This window comes from Aspergillus nidulans, chromosome II (assembly GCF_000011425.1).
Source record: "Aspergillus nidulans FGSC A4 chromosome II".
Taxonomy (NCBI): Eukaryota; Fungi; Ascomycota; class Eurotiomycetes; order Eurotiales; family Aspergillaceae; genus Aspergillus; species Aspergillus nidulans.
This window is the reverse complement of record NC_066258.1, coordinates 1,758,609-1,779,382: the sequence shown is the minus strand read 5'-3', so window position 1 is coordinate 1,779,382 and position 20,774 is coordinate 1,758,609. Positions and strand designations below refer to the sequence as shown.

Here is a 20,774-nt window from a genome sequence, read left to right as displayed (position 1 = left end):
CAGCTCTTCACCTCAGTAGCTGTAATTACAACTTCCTGTTGCGATCAAAATGAGTTACCACCAGTATCTCCCTGATCTAAGTCTTCCGCGCTTCCAGGTGATGCGCAATCAGGATGCGCACGAGTACGCGGAGGCCTTCAAGAAGGGCCGAAACCCGCCCTGGCTACACGCCCTCTACACGCACTGGAAAGATCTTGCCCAGGAGCCTTTCAAGGGGGTGACAACTGACGGTACTTGATCGATTAAATTGTCAGAAGGAGTGGTTTTGATGCTAATAACGTGCAGGAAACGTCCGCCCCAACCTCTTCACTCTCCAGGACGAACAAGTCCCCATCGACACCATCGTCTCAGCAACAAAGCACCTCTTCTCTCTTCTTTCACCAGACCAGCAACAGACACTCAGCTATCACATCGACTCCCCCGAATGGCGCACGTGGTCGAACCCCGAGTTCCTCCTCAGCCACAAAGGCCTGCGCCTCGACGAAGTCAACCCTGAAATCCGCGATGCCATATTGGCTGTCTTACAGGCAACCCTCTCCCCAGAAGGTTATGATAAGGCGATAAAGGCGATGCGGATAAATCACTTCCTCGGTGAGCTCGTGGAATCCCCGCGCGTCATGAACGAGTACTCCTACAATTTTGTCCTCTTCGGGAACCCCTCAACCACAAGACCCTGGGGCTGGTCTTTCTACGGCCACCATCTGTGCCTGAATATCTTCCTGTATAAGAGCCAGATAGTCGCGTCGCCGTGGTTTACCGGCGCCGAGCCGAATCTGATTGACTCAGGCCCGTACAGCGGAACCCGCATTCTGCACGTCGAGGAAACGCTCGGTCTTAAGCTCATGCAGTCCCTGCCCCCGCACATTCAAAGGAAGGCGCAGACCTACGCGCTCATGAAAGACCCCGCCATGCCGCCGGGCCGCTGGAACCGCGACGACCAGCGCCACGTCTGCGGCGCCTACCGCGACAACCGGATCGTGCCGAACGAGGGTGTTCCTGTCACACTATTCACCGAAGACCAAAAAGCCACTCTCTACGAGATCCTAAATCAGTACCTTCTATATCTCCCCACATACGCACGTGCCCTGCGAATCGCCCATATCAAGCAGTATGAGTCTGAGACGTATTTCTCATGGATCGGCGGGTATGGAGACCACGACCCGTTCTACTTTCGCATCCAGTCGCCTGTTATCCTGGTGGAGTTTGATCATCATTCGGGCGTGTTTTTGAATAATGAGGAGCCTAAGAAATTCCATATTCATACTTTGCTGAGGACACCGAATGGGGGCGATTATGGGTTTGCATTGAGGCCGTTGGTGCCGCCGATTGAAGATGCGAATGGGAAAGAGATCTCTTGGTAAATTTGGCCTGTACATAATGCTTACATGAATAAAACATGAGTGGTTTGCGCGTATCAACTTAGCGGGAGTATGAAAGCCGGTTTTGCAGAAGAATGGGCTGCTGGCTAGGACCGCCTGGGCCGTGCCAAGCTCGCTGTTCTCTGGGAAAAGGGCATAATAGAGCGTCAGAATTGAAGGCAATACTACAGTGGGAGCCTGAAGATCTGGAAACGATGTGAAACTTAGCAGGCAGGAAGCCCACAGACAGCGAAGCCCAATATTCCTTATGAATCATTTACGAGCCTGGAATATTCTACCTCACCGTACTGATATGTTCTGTTTCTGCTCGAATTAGATAGTAACCGAGTATGTTCTTGATTCCGAGTCGGAACCTTATGTTTGGCTTCTTCATTGTTCGTCGGTGCCTTTGAAGACTCAGACCGCCGGCTTCGCCCTGTCTACACCTTCACATAAATACTAATATTGCGAGTACGCACTTGACAGCTTACTAGCGAGACTGCTCACATTGTTTGCCCAATACCAAGATGCCTAGGAGTATATCTGTGATTTCAGCGCGGCTGTCATCTTCTGCGCCGGCCTGCATGGTTAGGGCTGATCTGTCACGTGAAATACATGGTCAAACGGACGAAGTAGTTGATACTAAATGACCATTTGATAACATGTTTTATACTCATTTCGATCCAGTAATCAAGAGGATTGATTCGTTGTGCCGTACCGTGCCGTATCGTGCCGTAGCAAAGCCGAAAACGACCCCAGGCCAGTTTCAACCCAATAGCATCTTTCAGACCATGAGGGTTTGCGATTGCTTCCCACGCAGCTCGACGCAATTGGTTATATCTGTACTGTAAATCCCAGCACCCGATATTGTTGATATATTTATTCAGACTTTGGCTTTAACAATTCTTTCTAGTGGGAGTTGAGCGACTGAAAGCGAGTACGTGCCAGACCCAGCCAGGCCGACTGTAAATGCCCCTATAAGTACTCTGCGCTAAAGGCTCCCTCTGCAATATCGCTTGGGGCGTGTGCTGCAGTCTTGCAATGGCCTCAGCCACGCAGCTGGTCACTACCACATCTGATCCCACGTAGCATCGTTCAATATGTCGAAGAATCCATAATCAACAGGCAACGAGTCCACGGGCATAGACAGTTCCAAATGGCTGGGCAATGAGTTCATCGGACTCAGCTCTGGTACTCCGTGCTCAGACATTTCATAAGAGTCGTAAGACAGTTCGGCATTCAAGTCCAGCGGAATTGTAGCATCGAAATCACCTCTGTCAACAGGGTTGAGTTGTGTCGCTGTAGAGAACATTTCGTCGGATGTAGCCGAGAGGCAGAGTCTACGAAGATTGCGCGCAATATATTTTGCCGGACTCCACGAATTGGACAGTTCATCAAGCACCGTTAGGCAAAGATTCAGCTTATTCTTCAGCGAGGCGATAGCGGGTGAGACTAAGCTTGTTTTGGCTTCAGCTTCGACTTCAGCTAGCAGAACTAAAGCAGCTGATAATGTGCAATGGGTGGCCGTGATAGGGCTTTTCTGGAAGCCGCCAAAGACGTGACGATATTTTTGGGCAGTGAGGCAGATTGCCCTGGCTGATTCACGGCTTTCCGTCAAGGCAATGTTGACTGCTTCGCGATCCGTTTCGGGTTGCTTTCTTGTGATGTATGGCTTAGCGAGGAGGATTCTTGTAGTATGATAGACCATATGGAGGGTGTAGGCTTGGGGATAGGTGTTTGGGGTTGGGCGATTGATTCGGAGTTCGGTAGGTAGGTCATAGAACCATGATTTGAGGTCAAGCAGGCAAGAATGGAGGAAAGAAGACCGCTGATGCTCTTTCAATAGGGGCTTTGGGGCCCATCTGAAGGTGTTAGGTGCTCGTAAGCGTGTTCAGTGGCCTACTTACAGTGAGAGTATAATCCTTTCCTGTATTTGGCTAATGCCAATTATTGCTCGTCGTAGCTGCTTAAATTCTTTCTGAGCGGAGCTATCTGTATCCGGGACTTCTTCATCCTCTGGGGCTTTGACAGCTCCTTGCGAGTTCTATAGACGTTAGAGCTTATTCAAGAACAGACTAAAGAGCGTACCAGCATAGAGCAAATCCGCCCAGTGTAATTAGAAGACAGTTTATCATGGAAGTATAAAGACCAATAAATCTGCCTTCGCAGCTGAATTTCTCGGTGTGATAAGATATTCATCTCTTGAAATCCGGCTGGGTCCAGGTTCAAGCCCATGTCCAGGCACAAGCGGTTCGCCATTCCATGGTGGAGCCAGCCCGCGGCGTCAGCGCCAGTCGCCTGTTCATGTAAGTACGCTAATCATCATACGACAGGGTCCGCTCACTATATAAAACATGCCTAATATAGCCAGGGCCTGGATTGTAGTTAGACTGGGGGTTTCCATCTCCTTGTGAAGATAGTTCTTTGCGTGCTCAAGGAAGAGTTTGCCTGCTGTGTTAGGATCACTAGGATCTGATCGGACATCCACGCGGTCTGTAAACCGCGATCCCAACGCAAGAATACTGAAATGTAGCAGCGGACTCCAGTATCGCCCGCCAGAGCTCATACCATCGCGGAAAAGACGTTCGTCAACAACAGAAAACCACGGGTGTTCCCAAGTAAAGTACAACCCGATCAAATGATCTTGTATGTATTCAGAGATCCCGTTCTTAGCAGTGACCGCGTCGGCACGGTCACAGTCTGCAATTGAAGGAACGGTCTCTTCGGCATGCAGAGCGGACGAGCTCTGGAACTGGAGCCGGCCACTCGTCGGCCCGAAATAGCGCAGCTCGCCATCCTTTTCGAAATTCAGCGACTCTTCAAATGCAAGTCTACCCTCGAAACTCTCGGTGAGTTCATCTATCGCCTGCCCACATTCGTTGTCTTTCCGTGGGTCAATCCCATGCCGCTCTAATAAGCGCTCCAGTGAGTCAATCTTCTGCCTCAGCGAAAGCACATACGCCTTGGAGGCTGGTCTTCGGCCATCTTCAGCAGTAGAGTATTGGCACGAGATTTGCCAGTGGACACATCTGGAGCAAGCGGGTTTCTTGCCGTCACACTGTTGAGTGTTAGCATAACTCGGTGAGTGAGAGCTAGAAGAACCTTTGCGCGGCGGCGTCGACACTCTTCACAGGCTCTAGGAGTATATTTTCCTCGGTGAGACATTTGTCCAAGCAGATTGAAGGGAGAGAGCGACCTTGAGGTAACTCGTGTAGAGGCAGCTTACTATAGCTGCTGAATAATCGAATCGACAATCAGCCAATCATCTTCGAGTCCCCTTCTCAGTCTTGTTCCACCTCAAGCCACAGTCAGTTTGTCCAGTATCTATGGACAGTGGCTAATTCTCGCTTGAAGGGTACTGCGTGTCCAGCGGTTGATGGTGGACAACATGATGTCACGGGGATTGTGTCGGTATTGAGGTAAATACAATGTTCCTGGTAGTCGCATTACGCACAATGACTGACGGCTCTTATCCAAGAGCTACTTCCGATCTGGCAAGGGAGATTCGCTGGACGGCCAAAATTAGTGCATATCTTTTGTCTGTATTGGAACTTCTCACTCCAGAGTTGCTTGATCAATACTGGGGAAGACCAGTCCAGGCTTCTTGGGCTTTGATCGCGCTATGAAAGAAGCCGTATCTTCCTCACTTGACTCTTCGCATGCGCAAAGCAACCACCATTGCCGCACCATGTCACAATCTTCGAGACGCTTAGCGTTTACGCTCGATCCAGAAATACACTGTCTTAAGGCTGGTTATAGGCCATGTCTGGCATGTTCAAGTACTTCCGACACCGGTTATAGCTGAAATGTGAAAACTCAAGACCAGGTTCATCAAGATACCACTCGTCATACTCTATATCCTATAAATAGGTCTGGTCGATACATACTAATTCATTTGTGGACAAATTAGTACTTCATAACTATATATTGTGCTACTGCCCATCCCCCGCGTAGTACTGTAAGCCGACTCATCTCGGGCTAACATCACCGCGAGACCCCGAACATCCCCACCTCCACTCATATCCTCTCAACACCTCAAGCTGTCCATCTTCTCTTCGCATCCTTCAACTTCAGCAGCAGTCAGGAACAAAATGTCTCTCCCCCAGCTCTTGAATGGCAAAGTCGCCGCCATTACCGGCGGGCTGACCGGAATTGGTCGCGTACGTATCCCACTCAACCCCATCGACTCCTCAACCCCGCAGACCATCGATCAGGAATCTCTATAGCAGAAGACTGCTAACATAGTTTAGGCGATCGCCCTCGAATACCTCCGACACGGCGCCTACGTCGCCGTCAACCACCTCGGTGGCTCCAACGACGAGCCCCTTCTGACCGCCATGAAAAAGGACGTCTCAGAGCTCCTACAACAAACCTCCCAAACAGACAAAGAGCGCTTCATCACCGTATCAGGGGACATCTCCAAGCCCGAGACAGGGACGGAATTCATCGAGAAAACTGTGCAAGCGTTCGGAAGACTCGATGTGTTCGTAAGTAATGCGGGTGTTTGCCGCTTTGAGGAGTTCCTCGAGTAAGTGTTCTTTTCCCTTTAGATTACTGTAAGCGGAAGGGTTAAGAAATTACTGATCATTGGACAGTGTAACCCCCCAGCTCCTCAACCACACCATAACCACCAACCTGACCGGCGCTTTCTACGCCGTGCAAGCCGCCGCCAGGCAAATGGCCTTCTCGCAATCTCCGCCCGGGGGCTCAATAATCGGTATATCGAGTATCTCTGCACTCGTGGGCGGCGGGCAGCAAACGCACTACACACCTACAAAAGCAGGTGTATTATCGCTGATGCAGTCAACGGCCGTGGCGTTAGGGAAGTATGGGATTCGATGCAATGCGCTTCTGCCGGGGACAATCCGCACACAGCTGAATGATGAGGATATGAGTGATCCAGTTAAAAGAAAGTATATGGAGGGGAGGATTCCGTTGGGGAGATTGGGCCAGCCACCGGATCTGGCAGGACCAGCGGTGTTTTTGGCGTGTGAGGGGCTGAGTGGTTACGTTGTAAGTTTCCTTCCCGCACTTAATTCTGATAAAGGTGCTGATGACTATAGACTGGGGCACAGATATTGGTGGATGGAGGGCTATTTGTGAATCTTCAGTGATGGCGCATGAGACGTTTGCATGCGCTGAATGGTTTTGAAGCTCGAATTAAGTGTACATAAAATACAGGAGGTTCGGTAGCCAAGCGTCTATCTTGGTCAATCGCAAATATCAAACAGAGAGTTTATCCACCAACTCCGGACTGAGAACTAACCGCGCCAACGCCTTGCTACACGGTGAAATCGAAGACTAACTACCCTTTCATAGTAGACAAGAACGAGTCCAGGTTGTACTCTTCCTGGTACTGTCGGTCGTCCCACAGCTCGCCGAGATCATCAAGCCACCCCTTCTTGCCCTTCTCCTTCAATTCGCCGTCAATGTCAACCATGTCGACTTCTTTGCCGCCTATCTCTGTTGGTTTCTCTGCGTTTTCCGCTGTCTCGCCAAGATTGAACAAATCTAGCAGCTGATCTGTGTCCATCGTGTTCAGGCCCGCGTTCTGCTGGTTGACTACCGTTGATGCTACGTCGATCTTGAATCGTTGCAGACTAAGAAAGTTAGTATGCAGCTTACAAGACAGAAGATTAGGATTACTTACTTTAAGATCTTCTCTTCCAGTGTTCCTCGTGTAATCAATCGGTAGACATTCACCACCTTCTTCTGTCCGATACGGTGTGCTCGGTCCATGGCCTGAATATCCTTCTGCGGGTTCCAATCGTGCTCCACGAAGATCACAGTATCTGCACCTGTCAGGTTCAGACCAAGACCACCAACGCTGGTAGTCAGAAGCAAAACATCGTAGCTAGGGTCTGAATTGAATCGGTTCACGATGTCCTGGCGCCGGGTGGCTTCTACGGCACCATCGAGACGGAGGAATTGCACAGAAGGTAGGAGTTTCTGAAGCACCTCGCTTTGCACAATGTCCAGCATCTCTTTCATTTGACAGAACACCAAGGCTCGATGCGGGCTGACATAGCTAGCGCCTGCCCCCAAGTTGCCTTCAGTCGGCTCGACACCAATTCCACAGTCCAGAAGCAGATCCTTCAGAGCGCTAAGCTTAGGCGCGTGCGAGACGTCCCGGAGATAAGATTTCTTCTCTTGCAGGTATTGCTGGACCTCATTGTACTGCTTGTGTCCCTCTTTGACAACAAGAGCAGGCGAGTTGCAAAGGCGGCGCATATACTGCAGGGCCTGGAAAATGTGCTCCTTATCGGCCTTTTCTGAACTTCCCATCTTTTCTTGCAGGGCCTTCTGCTCCTTCTTCGTGAAATCTTCGAACAGCTTCTTCTGCAGTTCACTGGGATCGCAGTAGTAGTTCTGAATAATCTTTGGAGGAAGATCATTCAATACCTCTTCCTTGAGACGGCGAAGGAGGAACGGAAGCACCTGTTTATGGAGCGCCTCAATCGCCAGAGCGCCCGCCTCCTGTTCCTTCGATGATTTGCTGAAACGACTTGTGGCGATCGGCTTCGCGAACCTGTCTAAAAATACCTTCTCTGTGCCGAGGAAGCCCGGCATGAGGAAGTCAAACAGAGACCACAACTCCAACACGTTATTTTGGATCGGGGTTCCTGACAAAATCAAACGATGATTACTATTGATGCGTTTGACCGCCATTGTGACCTTGGCTTTGGGGTTTTTGATGAGATGTCCCTCGTCCAAGACACAGTAGTTCCAGCTAATCGGTCGGAGAACATCGTTGTCATTGCGGCAGATATCATAAGAAGTCACGACTATGTCCGCATCAGCGAGAGAGCCCTGCAGCTTTGAACGCTCCGCGGGAGGCCCAACATATGCAACGCAGTTGAGGAACGGTGCATATTGTTTGACCTCCTGTTGCCAATGACCGGAAAGTGATGGAGGGCAGATAATGAGAGACGGAACCTTGCGCGACTCTGGTCTTTGTGTCTTAGCAAAGTCTTCGGCCCGCATATGATGGTCACTTGCGACAATGCAAATCGTCTGTAGCGTCTTCCCAAGGCCCATATCGTCGCAGAGAATTCCGTGAAGATTGTATCTGTTGAGGAAAGCAAGCCAGTTAACGCCTTCTTGCTGGTAAGGTCGTAGCTCTGCCTTGATCGCAACCGGTAATTTGAACTCTTCAACCTTGCGAGAGTCCAGCATCTGAGACATGAACTTTCTTTCCCGATCACGTCCTTCGAGCAGTTTCTCCGATAGTCCGGGAGGGTCTGGAATACCCGCCTCCAAGGGCACCAGTTTGACCAAAGTTGCAAAAGATGTCGTGGCAAGCAGTCTAACATCGTTGTCCGAGTCACTCATTCTTCCGAGAACCGGCACGACAAGGAAGATAACGTAAGGTAAGATGTTGTCTTCCATGACATGAATTAGATGATAGATGCATTCAACCGCTCCTTGACGATGGTGGACGTCCAGCGCATTGTTAATGGTTGGCAGCACTTTCTCCACAAGCATCGTCATACCCTCAACGGTTACAACACTACAAATTGTGGCGAAACACTTGGCTGCTGCATACCGAATAACAGACAATCGGCATTGAAGAGCTTTGACGACAAGAGGCATAAGACTGACGACCCACGGATACAGGCCGGGGTCGAACTTGGGGAGCAGAGCTCTCAATGTCGATAGTCCGTCAACAACCTCCTGGCCAAGGACGTTGTCAGAGTCGACGATGTTTGCCGGAAGGTCGCCGGACAGGGCTTCCTTGAGAGGTCGCTCGACTAAAGACGCGAGGTTCGGAACCTTTTCTGTAAGCTGCGCTCCGAATTTCACAGCTAGTTGTTCAAGCGCGTCTTTGGCACCGCGGCGCATGATTCTTGCTTCTCTGGCTTCCTTCTCAAAGGTGGCAGCATCCGCGTGTTCGCGCCGATCCTCCTCCTTCCGGAGAGATAGAATCAATCCCTCATGTTCCTTGTTACGCTCGAACTCTGGGGTCTCAGATGTGTCAACGCAACAGTACTTGACCAGGTTACCAATGACCTTATCGACCGGGCCTCTCTTGGCCGCACTAGTGTAGTGCTCCACCAGAACCGCGACGGCGGTCGCAGAACGCTGCTGAAGCTCGGCGCTCTCTTCCGTCTTGATGCTCTCCATCACTCCCTTAATGAGGTTACCGGGTTTCTTGGGGATTGCACCAAAATTTATCAGTGCGCCCGCGGCGGCTGCTTTGATTCGCATGTCTCTGGTGTCCCTTGCTTCTTTTGCAAAGTTGATCGCATTCTCTGCCGTAACTCTTGTCTCATTGAGGACTTTGGAGGCAGTAATACGCTGCGCAGGCGATAGGAGCCTCTTGAGCTTCTCAAAGTCTGGTCCAATGACCTCGTAGGCTTTCGCTAGTGAGAAAGCATTGGGGCCCGCATCTGGGTCCCCTTGCACAACAACAGCAAGGGAAGCCAGTTTCTCGGATCGAAGAAGCGGCGCGGTTTCCCGGAAAGTATTAAGCAACGAATGACACTGGGCGCGCGCGACACTCAGGTAGCACGAAATATCGCTATACCAAGGCGGGCGCTCTCCTTCGACGATGGTTTGGAGCTTTTCGCACAAAGCACCCGCATACTTGCTGTCTGGTCCAGCAACCTTAGCATATTCCTCAATTATCATGGCTGAAGCAAGTTGGGATGAAGATGCGGGATGGCCGAGACCGCCCACGATTGTTTCCCAAAGGCTGTCAAGTCCGTTTTTATCCCAGAGTGATAGGAGTTCGCCGAGAGCTCTGGCAGCGTAAATTTTTGAGCGCAGCATTGTGTCCGCGCCAACCATGTCAATATCACCCTTGAGCATGTGCGCGTCGACATCGTGCGTTGAACTGGAGCTGGAAGGAGGAGGTTCCTTCTTCTCCGACTTGCGACCTCGTTTCTTGGGTCCATCTGTTGAGCTCGTGGTGGAAGTAGGGGACGCCTTTGCCGGAGCCGGTTGGACCATGGAAAAGGGTAAGCCAGACGGCTTGATAAAGAGCGAGGCATTCATAGGGATAGGGTAAAGGGGAACGCCGAAGGGTGCCATACTCAAAGCGAGTAGTGGCTGAATATGGTTCGGCAATTCCGGATCAGATTTAATTACGCCGCGGCTGTCTAAGGATTTGAGCAACTCTGACCAGACCTGAAGAGAGAGTTTGAGAACATCTTCATTCCGCTCAACCAATAGGTTCTGGAAAACCAGCCGCATTCCTTTACCGTCAACCCAGTCGTTGGTGCCCTCGCCCTCTAGCCGTAAAAACGTAGTGAGGGCACGGAGGACCGCAGAGCGTACACTGGTGATCGTATGACGCAAAAATGGATAGAGCCGGGGAACAAGATTGGCGAAAGACGACTCCGAATCCGCGGCCGCGTTCTCTTTCATGGCGTCGAGAACTGGCTGGAAAGTACAAAGCTTTGCCAGAAGGTCCATAACGGAACCGGTACTAGCACTTAAGTCATCCTGAAGATTGGACAGGCAGTTCCACACTATGTTCATGAGGGATCCCAAGGTAGATTGCCTGGTGTTGACGAATTCTTCGGCTATAGGCACAAGTGTTGCAGCGCTAACAGCACGAACGTCGTCATCATAATTGCCCAGTCCATGCATGACTGCTTCCAGAACCCCATCCATCAAATTGGAGTCCTTGACCAGAAGATCTTTCCGAACTGCTACCAAATACCTCAGGCCAATCATACCGCCATGGCAGACCTCCCAAACAGGGCGGTCGAAGTCCAAATCTGTCTGCATAATGAGGCGGTAAAGACATCTGTATACACCCACGACAGACCGAGAAGGCAGATGCGACAAAAGGGCACCTAGCGTCTGTCCTACTGTTTCCCGAATGGGAGCAACAACGTTGTCGGAAATGTAGTCACCAAAGCGATCCAGCATCAGAACGCAAAGCAGTCTGCAAGCAAGATCGTCCAGCCATTGTCGATTCAGCACATTGTTTTCAGGCCTAGTTTTTCCATGCATCCGTCCTGCCCCAGAGCCTTGAATCCGAATGACCTCTCGGAGAGCCATCGCCGCACCGTGCCGTACCTCCCAGTTGGGATCGAAAATATCCACCTTGAGGAATTCGCACATGCGTTCATACGGCCATGCAATGGTTTCAGTGTCTTCTGCAAGATCTGGCTGAATAATGGACTTGTCTGGAAGTGTTGTTCCCTTGAATTCGGAGACTATTTTAGATTCATCATCGTGATCCGCCGGCCTCTCAAGAGAGAAATAATCCGGTTTTGCATCTCCATTCTGCCCGTCACCATACTCTGTTTTCACGGGATGGGGAGTGCTTATTGAAGGATTAGTGACGTTCTCTGACTGGCGCCGAGACGATAGGTCGACTACTCGAACTTTGTTCGCGCCCAATCTCGCGATGTGTTTGCTTTTTCGCTTCAGTTGATTCAGCTGCCTTCTGCTAAGCCCAGACTCCTCGCCATTGGCAGGCTCACTGGGTGAGGGTAATGGATGGGCGCTGGAATTGAGGTGACTCTTCTCCTTCGGAGAGAAGAGTCTTGGCTCGGCCTCCTTCAAACCTGGCGTCTTGGGTAACAGCTCACTATCGTCAAGCAAGTCGTCGTCGGAACATTCTCCCGCCAGACCCAGTCGCCGCGTTAGCAATTTTTTCTGGTGTTGTAATCGAGCTGCAGAGTCCATAGCTGCCAAGGAAAGTTCCTGGTCTTTGCTCCCGCTGCCCAGCAGCTTCCTGCCGCGTTTGAGGATGGAGACTAAATCCAGGGTTTCCAGTCGGAGTAGCTCATCAGCCACGGAGATTGGTTCTTCTTCCAGCTTGACATTCACATCGTCCACATCCTCTTCGTCTTTCTTGACGTCCTCACCATCGTCCTGATTAGGGTCAAAAGTATCTGCATTAGCGACAATGAGACCTATTGCCTTGGCGGCAGCGGTCCGTGTATCCCAAGATTTGGATTTGAGGTAGGGGAGAATGCGCCCGAGCAGGTTGAAGAGCTCATCTGGATGCTGTTTTTGAACATCAGCCAACTGTTGGGCGGCTGTGTTACGGATGAGAGGAGAACTGCCCGTCTCGAGTAACCTGTAGTTCGGGTCTAGTTAGCGCGATGATCGCAAGACTACCTACCGGCAGGTTGCTGATGAGTGAACTCACGTGACAAGACGGTCTAGTCTAGCGTGGCCGTTAGTGTCATGTTATATTAGGAGCCACACGGATCACTCACCTGGATGTCATGGCGGTCGTAAGATGAAGAGAGATTAAAGAGAATAAGTAGAGGTCAGGGTATTAAATAATGGTAGATGTGAAGAGAATCGAAGAAAAACCAATTTCCCGAGACGCGCCTCAGAGATAGAGAAGTACTGCTTTGTATTGATAAAATACTAGCAGTCGGATGCGCAAGGATGAGGCGACGGGAACGTAAAGTATACCAATCGGTCACTTGCACGTCGCAGCCATGGAGGTCAGTCAAGCAGAGGATAAGGTAAATAAATAGGTAAGAGGCAGCGCAAGATAATTCAAAGATGAGTGGAGATAAAGACGTTGAGAAGCTTTAAGGCTGAGCACCAGCCCATCGATCTGGAGTATACCAAGAATTACACTGAAAGGCTGCTGTAAGGTAAATTACCAGAAGGTATAGGCAAGATCGGAGAACGAAGCAGGAAGTGTCAAGAAAATAAGTGGAGAATGATGAAATAGAACAAGACCACCGTGATCAAATTTCACTGCTGGAGGTGACTCAGACGCGGATGAAAAGCGTGGTGTACTGTACTGCAATGGCACCGGGGCCGGGTTGAGGTTCAAGTAAACAGGGCAGCACGGCTTCAGAGCGGCGTCAGGATGGTTTTGGTCTGCGGACGGTCGAGGTCACGCAGCCTGTTTATATCATTGGGACATCTTTGGCTGGGCGCGCCTACCCATGCTTGGGCCAGGTGTGCTAGTCCCATTTAAGATTAGCTGGGTCCACCTTTGCGAAAGGTTTTCTTTGATCACGTGAGCTGCGAATACTCCGCCAAGAAACTGCCAGATGGCCTCAAGTAAGCTTAAAGGTAGATTAAGTAAGGCAGATCTCTTTGACGGCAGCATAAGCCATGCTAGCTATCGGTTGCTTCATATGCTGTGTTCCATCTCTGTATGACTCTGACCAGCTCATACCTTTCAAGGTTGCCAGGAACAGGCTTGAGTGACGTTCATGAGTTAACCTGTTGAATTTACGTAGAAGTCTAAGGCTAGTCCATGGAACTGGGCAACTTCAGACTAGGTATGAAAGGCTTTTTATACCTCCTTCGTGAGGCAGCTCGGCCAATCTAGATCCTACGTATTCCAACGTCCATCGTTGTTGTCTGGTATCCGCCGTATCCCTCAAAGTTGAAATTCCATTTCTATACAGTAACAGGGGATAAGAACAGCATGACCTTCAGATGGTAAAAAAAAAACTCAACGAGAAAACGCGCTCAGCACCGTCCTTCTTGGTCTGATATTGTCGAGCAGTAGTTGGTTTACCCGATTCTCATCCAACCACCTCGCTGAAGCTGGGCCATTACTTCCCCAAACCGCGCGGACGTTCAACAGGTACATCTTCCTTTATCTCTTCCAAAGGTCCTCACCGGGTTAACAGCCCCAAACTTCGAACCTGTTCTGCTTGTGCTCCGGCTTCGCGGGGGTGTGCGGCTTCAGCCTTTCGGTAGGCAGCCTGCATTCTCATCGTCCGCAGAGCCTATTAAACGACCAGTCAATGAATATGTCGCTACTTAAATATAGCCTTTAGAGTTTGTTGGGCTCTTTGTCCTCGTATATCTAGATGCAAAAACTTAGGGCGCGTACCTCTTTCCGGTGATGTAAGCACTCGTGGTAATCCTCTAAGGCGGGCAGGCACTTTCTCTTGCCAGATTCTCCCTCTCCGGCATTAACGACATAGCAGCCAAGAACTTCTTGCCAGAAGTTGTAGCAGCGGGAAGGACCTGAGTAAGAGTACAAGTGTTAGCCGAGAGCTCCGTTCTCCATAACTTGACCTCAGGGAAACTCAGCACCACAGCCCATTGAGGTTTTTTTCTATGCTTATATTTATATTCAGGGGATACATACCGCCATTGAGACCGAAACCAGACGCCATTGTGTGTTTTGAGGGGAAAGATGGCGGGGAACTGTAGGGAGAGGGTGGAGGAGCGGATGCGATGAGGTTCTGCGCATTTAGTCACTTCCCGGCCGCCCAGCTGGCACGTGCACTTCGTCACCGTCACCCACGTCGACTGCAGTCAACACCACACGCCTTCTTGTTTAGCTTGCCAACTGCGATGCAATGACTGACCCCACGTCGCTCTCCGGAGCGCACGCCATTCTTTTGGCGATTCATCTCTGTGCCACAGGCAACCCCGCTGTCCTCCCGCATTTACAAGCTCGATTCCCTGCCACCTTGACAACCGAGCGGCTGTTGCGCATTATCTTGACATTCTTACCTGAGAGCACAGAGCCCAGATACTACGTACCTGTGGTGCAGACTCTAGTGAATGGACTAGTATCTCGCTCGGACAATGATGATATCGATATATCGCCGGTCAAAGATCTCCCAGAAGCTGCCGCAAGGAAACGTGTACGGAAGATACGCCTGTTACCCTTGAGATATCCCGGGGACGAGGATACTCGAGAATCAGCAGACTTGTTGGTAATCTTCCTGGTTCACCGAGCACATCGCATCGACTCCGAGACCTCTCTTCAACCGCTCATCCTCGATCTCCTGCTGCCGTTTTACCAGCGCTCTCCAATTCTACGGACGTGGCTTGTCTCGTGTCTCCTGCCGCTTCTCCGATTGAATTACGAATACTATCCTAATCGAGACAAATCATGCTCCCTAGAAACGCTAAGCTCCCTGGACGATCAGACCGCCACAAATATCCTTCTTTCGATGGCTGGAACACGGAAGAACGACACGGACTTGATCAGGAACCTACGTGGACTAGCTGGACCTTGGATGTACGGCAGCAACCGGCCAATGAGACGACGTTTCAGTCAGACAGTGCGTCGCAATTCGATTCCTGCCTCCCAGTCACATATAAACGAAGATGTCAGAACGTCTGGGTGGGAGTACGTGAACGAATGGTTACTGTCTCGCAGCTCGGCGGACCCGGAAGCAGTAGTCAATGCCTTCATCAATTGGGATGGCCCTGGAGACGTTGATTTGGGTGGCTATGTTGAAGAAGAGACACTGTCAATGGATCAATCAAAGCAGCTACTGTACCGATATGGCCAGACGGGCCTAGCTGTTATCTATCAGAGTCCGGAGGTATCTCTTGACGGGTCGATTCGCGTCCTCGAACGGGTCAGCAACCTTCTCGGATTGGAGAAGTCGTTATTCGTAGCATCCGATAATTCAACTCTCCCTTCTGTTGAATTCGATGCTGGCCCAATTCAGTCAGTGTCAAGAGCAACGCTGTTCCAGAACGCTCTCCTCGTTCCTACGAATCCGCTAACTTATCCGTCACCGTCATCTATATCCTTCATTAGTGGCCTTCTTCTCTCACTACGTGTTCTCAAGGAGCTAGGGCATCACATTCCGTGCAGGACAGCAACTAATATCTGCCTTCATAGCAACCAAGATATGCAGCTGTATGAGCTGCGCAGTATGATGACGTCAATCGCGCAATCGAGATCCATTAGAGACTGGAGAACAGTCCGTCAGAAGTTGTTATGGTTACGGGATTGGAAAGCAGAGACTGAAAGGACAGCCGAGAGCGAGCGGTGCTGCCATGGTCTCTTTTTCAGGGTCCCACTAAGTACTATCGAAATTGAGATCCTGAAGATTCTGCTAGAAGTCAAAGGTATAACCCCTATAGCCCGACTTCTTAGAGTTGCAATGCTAACGATTCTCAGAATACGACCTAGCTGCCAATATCTATATAAGGTCTAATTCGGCATTGAACTCGATGCAGGTGGAGGATGCAGTTAAGGAATCCATATTTGCGGCGTACGACAATGCGAGCAACGGTAACAGGTCACGAGGTAGAATGCAAAGGGCATACGAAATGTGAGTGGCCATCCTAGCTCAATCAATTTTCTCAGAGAATAACGGGATTACAGCCTGCAAGCTTTTCAGCCACACTTCCCGGGGTCTACTTCGTTGAAGCAGCTACAGGCCCTAATCTCAGCAACGCACGCTCTATCTTTTTACTCTTTAACTCTTCAGCACGGCGTTCCTTTTCAACCTGTCAGTATCCGCGTCCATCCAGACCCCCTTTCTTTGATCGAAAAGGTGCTCGATCAAAATCCCAAAAGTTACACCAAACTCGACGACCTTCTCGATATCGGTAGAAACCTCGTCTTAGCCGGCTTTCCTCCACGCCCAGCTGACGATACCGATTTACACTCACATTACACGCGCCCTCCCGTCCTGAAACAGGACGACGCCCTCATCACCGCTGAGCGTCGCATTATGTCGCTCGCCATCTCATCCGCCTTGTCCTCTGACGATTTCGGCACCGCATACTCGTACATTCTTACCCGCCTCACCCCCCAAACCTCCTCCGCCACATTCTCCCTTAACTCACCCTCCGGTCCAAAAGACGACATTACCTGGCGCGCTGTCTACAACGCTGGCCGCTATCGCCCCACACACTCCCAGTCTTCATCCACCCCACCACCTCTACACATACAAATCACACACCTATCACAACGCATGGAACTTCTCTCCCTTGCCCTCATCTTAGCACCCACCCCCGACCCGCTTCCAGAGATCCTCGGCGCCTGGCGCCGCGCAGACGAAGAACTTTCCCTCCTCCGTGCCCGCGAATCGGATGAAGAAGACGCCTGGGACACCAAGGGCGATAGAAGCGCTGCCGCCACATTTCTCCCGGGTGGCTTCAATCAACCGAACACAGAGCAAGACGTATTGGAAACAAAACAGCAGCACGCCCGTCGCGCGGCCCGCGCCGCCCATCACAACCGTCTTGATTCGGGCGAAGCACCAATGGGTCTTTTTGAAGTTGCACGCGGTGCTGCGAGAGCACTGCATAAGAATGTTGCGTTCCCGTTATCTGCATCCGCGTCCGCTTCCGCTTCATCGTCAATGTCGCTCGTTGATCGCACTTCCGAGGATGACGGCGAGAATCCGAACGGTGGTACCGGCGACAGTGATGCGGGGAGAATAAGGAAGCGAGATGTCGTTAGTAATATGGTTACTGGGGGTCTAGCGAGTGGGATAGGCTGGGTTCTGGGTGCGCAGCCAGTTAATATGAATAATAGGCAGTAGTATATGCATACATAATTTGGAAGTGGTTTGTACTTCAGCGTTGTGTTTTGGTGATCTGGGCTTCAGCCTCTCGAGTTCTATCCGTTTCATTTTCTTGTTAATGCCGGAAACATGCGAGGTTGATTAATAGCGAGATGAAGTTATGATCACATGTTTATATACCCACGTACCTGAAAGAGTTACCTTATCGCTAGTCATATGATCTATGATCGAAAATATAAATAGCATACAAAATATGTCTTTCATTTCCAAAGCCAAATAGTACTTCGGCGACTGTACAAAATCGTACCCAGTATACTCTCTTGTCATGCACACTTTCAATCTTCGAGCAGTTCCACAAGCTTATATGCAAATGCCTGTATATAATCGGATCACGGGGCATAGATGATTGCTAGCAACCCGAGAAACTAGGCTTGTAGACATGGGAGCCATCCAAATCCAAGCCAAGAAAAAAAAACAAAAGACAAAGTCAGGCGGGGGTTATCGAACTAAGTAGCTAGGTAGACAGAAGAAGCAACACCAAAGAACTGCGCGTGCAGGTGTAGGTGAACCAGACCAAGCATAGATAGATATGTAGAACTGAAACAGTTGCTAAAGCGGGAACAGAGACTGAAATGGTTCGAACTGCAAGGAACCGAAATGGAAAGAGCCGGAAGTACCGAACGCTGATGCGAGTTAATAGTAAGGAAAGACACAAGATAGTCATGCGGGGATGATGAGTAAATTCCGACTTCATAGACCAGAGACGTGCAGATACGAAAGGAGCGTCGTAGTCACAAATAAGATCGTATGCTTTTTTGACATCCGGGTCAATCAAGGGCCAGCCACTTGTAAGCGTCAAAGACCAAAGAGTCAGAGGACTGTCGAGTCGAAGGACTGTTAAGTAATAATAGGGATCGATATTATAGATATTCGAAGCCACAGCGTTAGGGGATTTAATCGCCCCAGCCCCACACCTGCTTCACGAAGTTTGCCATGTTCACTTTTTTATTCTTCATATCCAGCACCCACGGATGTTCCAGCATCCGCCATGGTGTTGCTCTTCGCGGGGGTTCTTTTTCAAGGCTATTGCTAATCAGCATTGTTCAAGGCCAGCGTGCAGACCAAACGTACCAGCATTCAATAAAGTACTTGAAATTGCTCGACCATTTGATTCCGTTTTCAGGCTCGTCCTTTAACTTGGGAATAGGTTGCCGCACGATATATGTCAACAGATCGATCAACCCAGCACGGGGCTGCATCTCAGTCCCATCGGCCGGGAATGGGAAGCGATGCTGCGCAACTTCCAGTAACGTGACACCTAGGGACCAAACATCGGACGTGATGGTGTATGATTGTCCCGTAATCCTCTCAGGAGCCATGTAATAAGAAGTACCGATAAACGTGTTCGCGTCACCCTTGGTGCCAAACTCACCGCTGACACCGAAGTCGCAGAGTTTTACCTGACCGTTTCGGCAGAGAAGGATATTTGACGGTTTGATATCTGCACAGTGTTAGCAGCATTTCATCATTCTAACCAGGTAGACATACCTCGGTGTATGATCTTTCTGCCATGGAGATAAGTGAGTCCATTCAGGACTCCTTCCGCTACTTTTCCAAGCACCTTCTCTCCTGTTCGTCCACCAAGCTTCTTGACCTCCTTATATATGCTGTCCAAGCTGCCGCCTTCACAGAATTCCATTGCGATAGATATCGTACCAGTCGACTTGTCCATAAACGCACCATAGTAACGGCAAATGTGCTCCGAGGCGCAATCCTTATTAAAGTTGAGTTCTCGAATGATTTGCTTCTTCACGTCTGGATTTGGGTCGGTGGTTATGATCTTTACAGCGTATATTAGCTCGGCGACCATTAAAAGCCGTCATAAGACTCACCTTTAATGCAAAGACAGTTTTCCCCTCCTTCAATTTGCATCGCGTAACCGCTCCTCCGGCTCCTTCTCCGAGACTACCCAACTCGACAATCTTCTTCTGCTCGCTAGCAGCTAGCCAACCCTGATCATCAAGATCCTCAACGTCTAAAGCTCTACCCTTTTCCAAACTTAGCTTATCCAAGTCTGGAATCAAACCGTTGACGCTGTTGTCTCGTTCCATTTGCACACCACCTTCGCGATCAGAATATACAGAGCTGATTGCCGACGACGGATCGGGCGTCCCCCCGTGTGGTTGCCGAAGTCCACCCATAGCGAATGACAGATTTGAGTAATTCGATGACGAAGCGGACGCAGGACCACTGCCTTTCCCATCCAGATGAGTAGAGCTTCCCGACCGTGAGTGGCCATTCGCATCGTTCAATCCCGTAGTCGCTAATGGCGGTGGCATCGGCCGAACATTTCTCTGAGGTGGAACATCTTGAGTGCTGCCCATCGGAGTTGCGAGGCGTAGCTGGGGAGGAGCAGGACGGCCGGAGGGCCGTTGAGGCTGGGGTGCATCCGACATAATAGGAACGCCATTGCCGGCAACAGGACGACTCGTAGCAGAGGGCGGAATTCCCAATGTGAGCTTGGGAGGCCGGGGGCTGTTCGAGCTCCCGCGATTGCCCGGGACCGGAGCCTTGAGGAGGGGGACGGGAGAGGACGACATGGCGAGACTGTTTTGCCTCTCACCGGGCAAGAACAACTCGTTTGGATCCGTGATGGTAGCCAGATCGGCGGTTGCTTCGCTGCGACTGATGTTTGGACTGAGAAGAAAAGCAAAATAGGAGAGGGGAGTCGGGACAAAGAGTCGTGGGGCAGACAGTGGTTGCCGGCAGTGAGTGAGGGGTCAGTTAAGGACACAGGATGAGGTAGACTAGACCACTACTATGCAGAGGATGCACAAGAGGGTAATGCGGACAGCCCAGATAAGGATGAGGGGCGGTGGGAGGGGAATGGTATGAAACGAGAGGGGGATCAAAGAAGGGTAACGAGTTCCGAGTAAGCGAATGACCGAAGAGAGACAAGTAGGATAGGGAGATGTAGATGGCGGCAGCGACGACGGCGAGAGACCGTCGAAGCGATCGATGGAATAAACGATCGGACGAGAGCGCAGAGGGGACGAGAGAGGAGGAAGAGTCGGGGAGGGCGAGAGGTGAGGCGAGAACGAGGGTCGGGGGCCGTTCAGTCAGGCGGTTAATATGGCGTCCACGTTGGCTGCAGGCCTCTGTATCTTATGCAAGACGACCAACTGGCTCAGCTGGGCGCTTAATTGAGATCTGTCAAATGTATTGGAAGAGTCTC

General features: G+C 50.6%; 7 protein-coding genes across 7 annotated transcripts, besides 1 other annotated feature; 3 read left to right on the top strand and 4 right to left on the bottom strand.

Annotated features, from left to right (window-relative positions):
- Nucleotides 1-20,774: part of a sequence feature (contig 1.68 76..250663(-1)) that runs on past both edges of the window.
- On the top strand, nt 50-1,361 carry ANIA_10530 (DUF3500 domain-containing protein; the record flags this gene model as incomplete). The annotated part of the gene is made up of 2 exons (XM_656696.2): nt 50-230; nt 286-1,361. 2 exons carry the CDS (start codon nt 50-52, stop codon nt 1,359-1,361), a joined length of 1,257 nt encoding a protein of 418 aa, XP_661788.2.
- Nucleotides 2,425-4,523, bottom strand: ANIA_04185 (Zn(II)2Cys6 transcription factor; the record flags this gene model as incomplete). Its single annotated transcript, XM_050611303.1, has 5 exons — nt 2,425-3,220; nt 3,266-3,402; nt 3,447-3,656; nt 3,703-4,416; nt 4,461-4,523. 5 exons carry the CDS (start codon nt 4,521-4,523, stop codon nt 2,425-2,427), a joined length of 1,920 nt encoding a protein of 639 aa, XP_050467343.1.
- ANIA_04186 (SDR family NAD(P)-dependent oxidoreductase) lies at nt 5,450-6,472 on the top strand (the record flags this gene model as incomplete). The annotated part of the gene is made up of 4 exons (XM_656698.1): nt 5,450-5,518; nt 5,609-5,886; nt 5,954-6,371; nt 6,434-6,472. The coding sequence occupies 4 exons, from the start codon at nt 5,450-5,452 to the stop codon at nt 6,470-6,472; spliced, it is 804 nt and encodes a 267-aa protein (XP_661790.1).
- ANIA_04187 (DNA-binding ATPase) lies at nt 6,459-12,552 on the bottom strand (the record flags this gene model as incomplete). The annotated part of the gene is made up of 4 exons (XM_656699.2): nt 6,459-6,958; nt 7,009-12,399; nt 12,472-12,489; nt 12,542-12,552. 4 exons carry the CDS (start codon nt 12,550-12,552, stop codon nt 6,664-6,666), a joined length of 5,715 nt encoding a protein of 1,904 aa, XP_661791.1. The 3' UTR covers nt 6,459-6,663.
- On the bottom strand, nt 13,669-14,460 carry ANIA_10525 (uncharacterized protein). Its single transcript, XM_050611302.1, has 3 exons — nt 14,401-14,460; nt 14,140-14,276; nt 13,669-14,032 (listed from the first exon to the last, which is right to left on the bottom strand). The coding sequence occupies exons 1-3, from the start codon at nt 14,426-14,428 to the stop codon at nt 13,919-13,921; spliced, it is 279 nt and encodes a 92-aa protein (XP_050467342.1). The 5' UTR covers nt 14,429-14,460; the 3' UTR covers nt 13,669-13,918.
- Nucleotides 14,615-17,557, top strand: ANIA_04188 (secretory pathway Sec39 family protein; the record flags this gene model as incomplete). The annotated part of the gene is made up of 3 exons (XM_656700.1): nt 14,615-16,130; nt 16,183-16,336; nt 16,390-17,557. 3 exons carry the CDS (start codon nt 14,615-14,617, stop codon nt 17,555-17,557), a joined length of 2,838 nt encoding a protein of 945 aa, XP_661792.1.
- ANIA_04189 (putative mitogen-activated protein kinase kinase mkkA) lies at nt 18,410-20,139 on the bottom strand (the record flags this gene model as incomplete). The annotated part of the gene is made up of 5 exons (XM_656701.1): nt 18,410-18,433; nt 18,514-18,628; nt 18,671-19,040; nt 19,088-19,379; nt 19,432-20,139. 5 exons carry the CDS (start codon nt 20,137-20,139, stop codon nt 18,410-18,412), a joined length of 1,509 nt encoding a protein of 502 aa, XP_661793.1.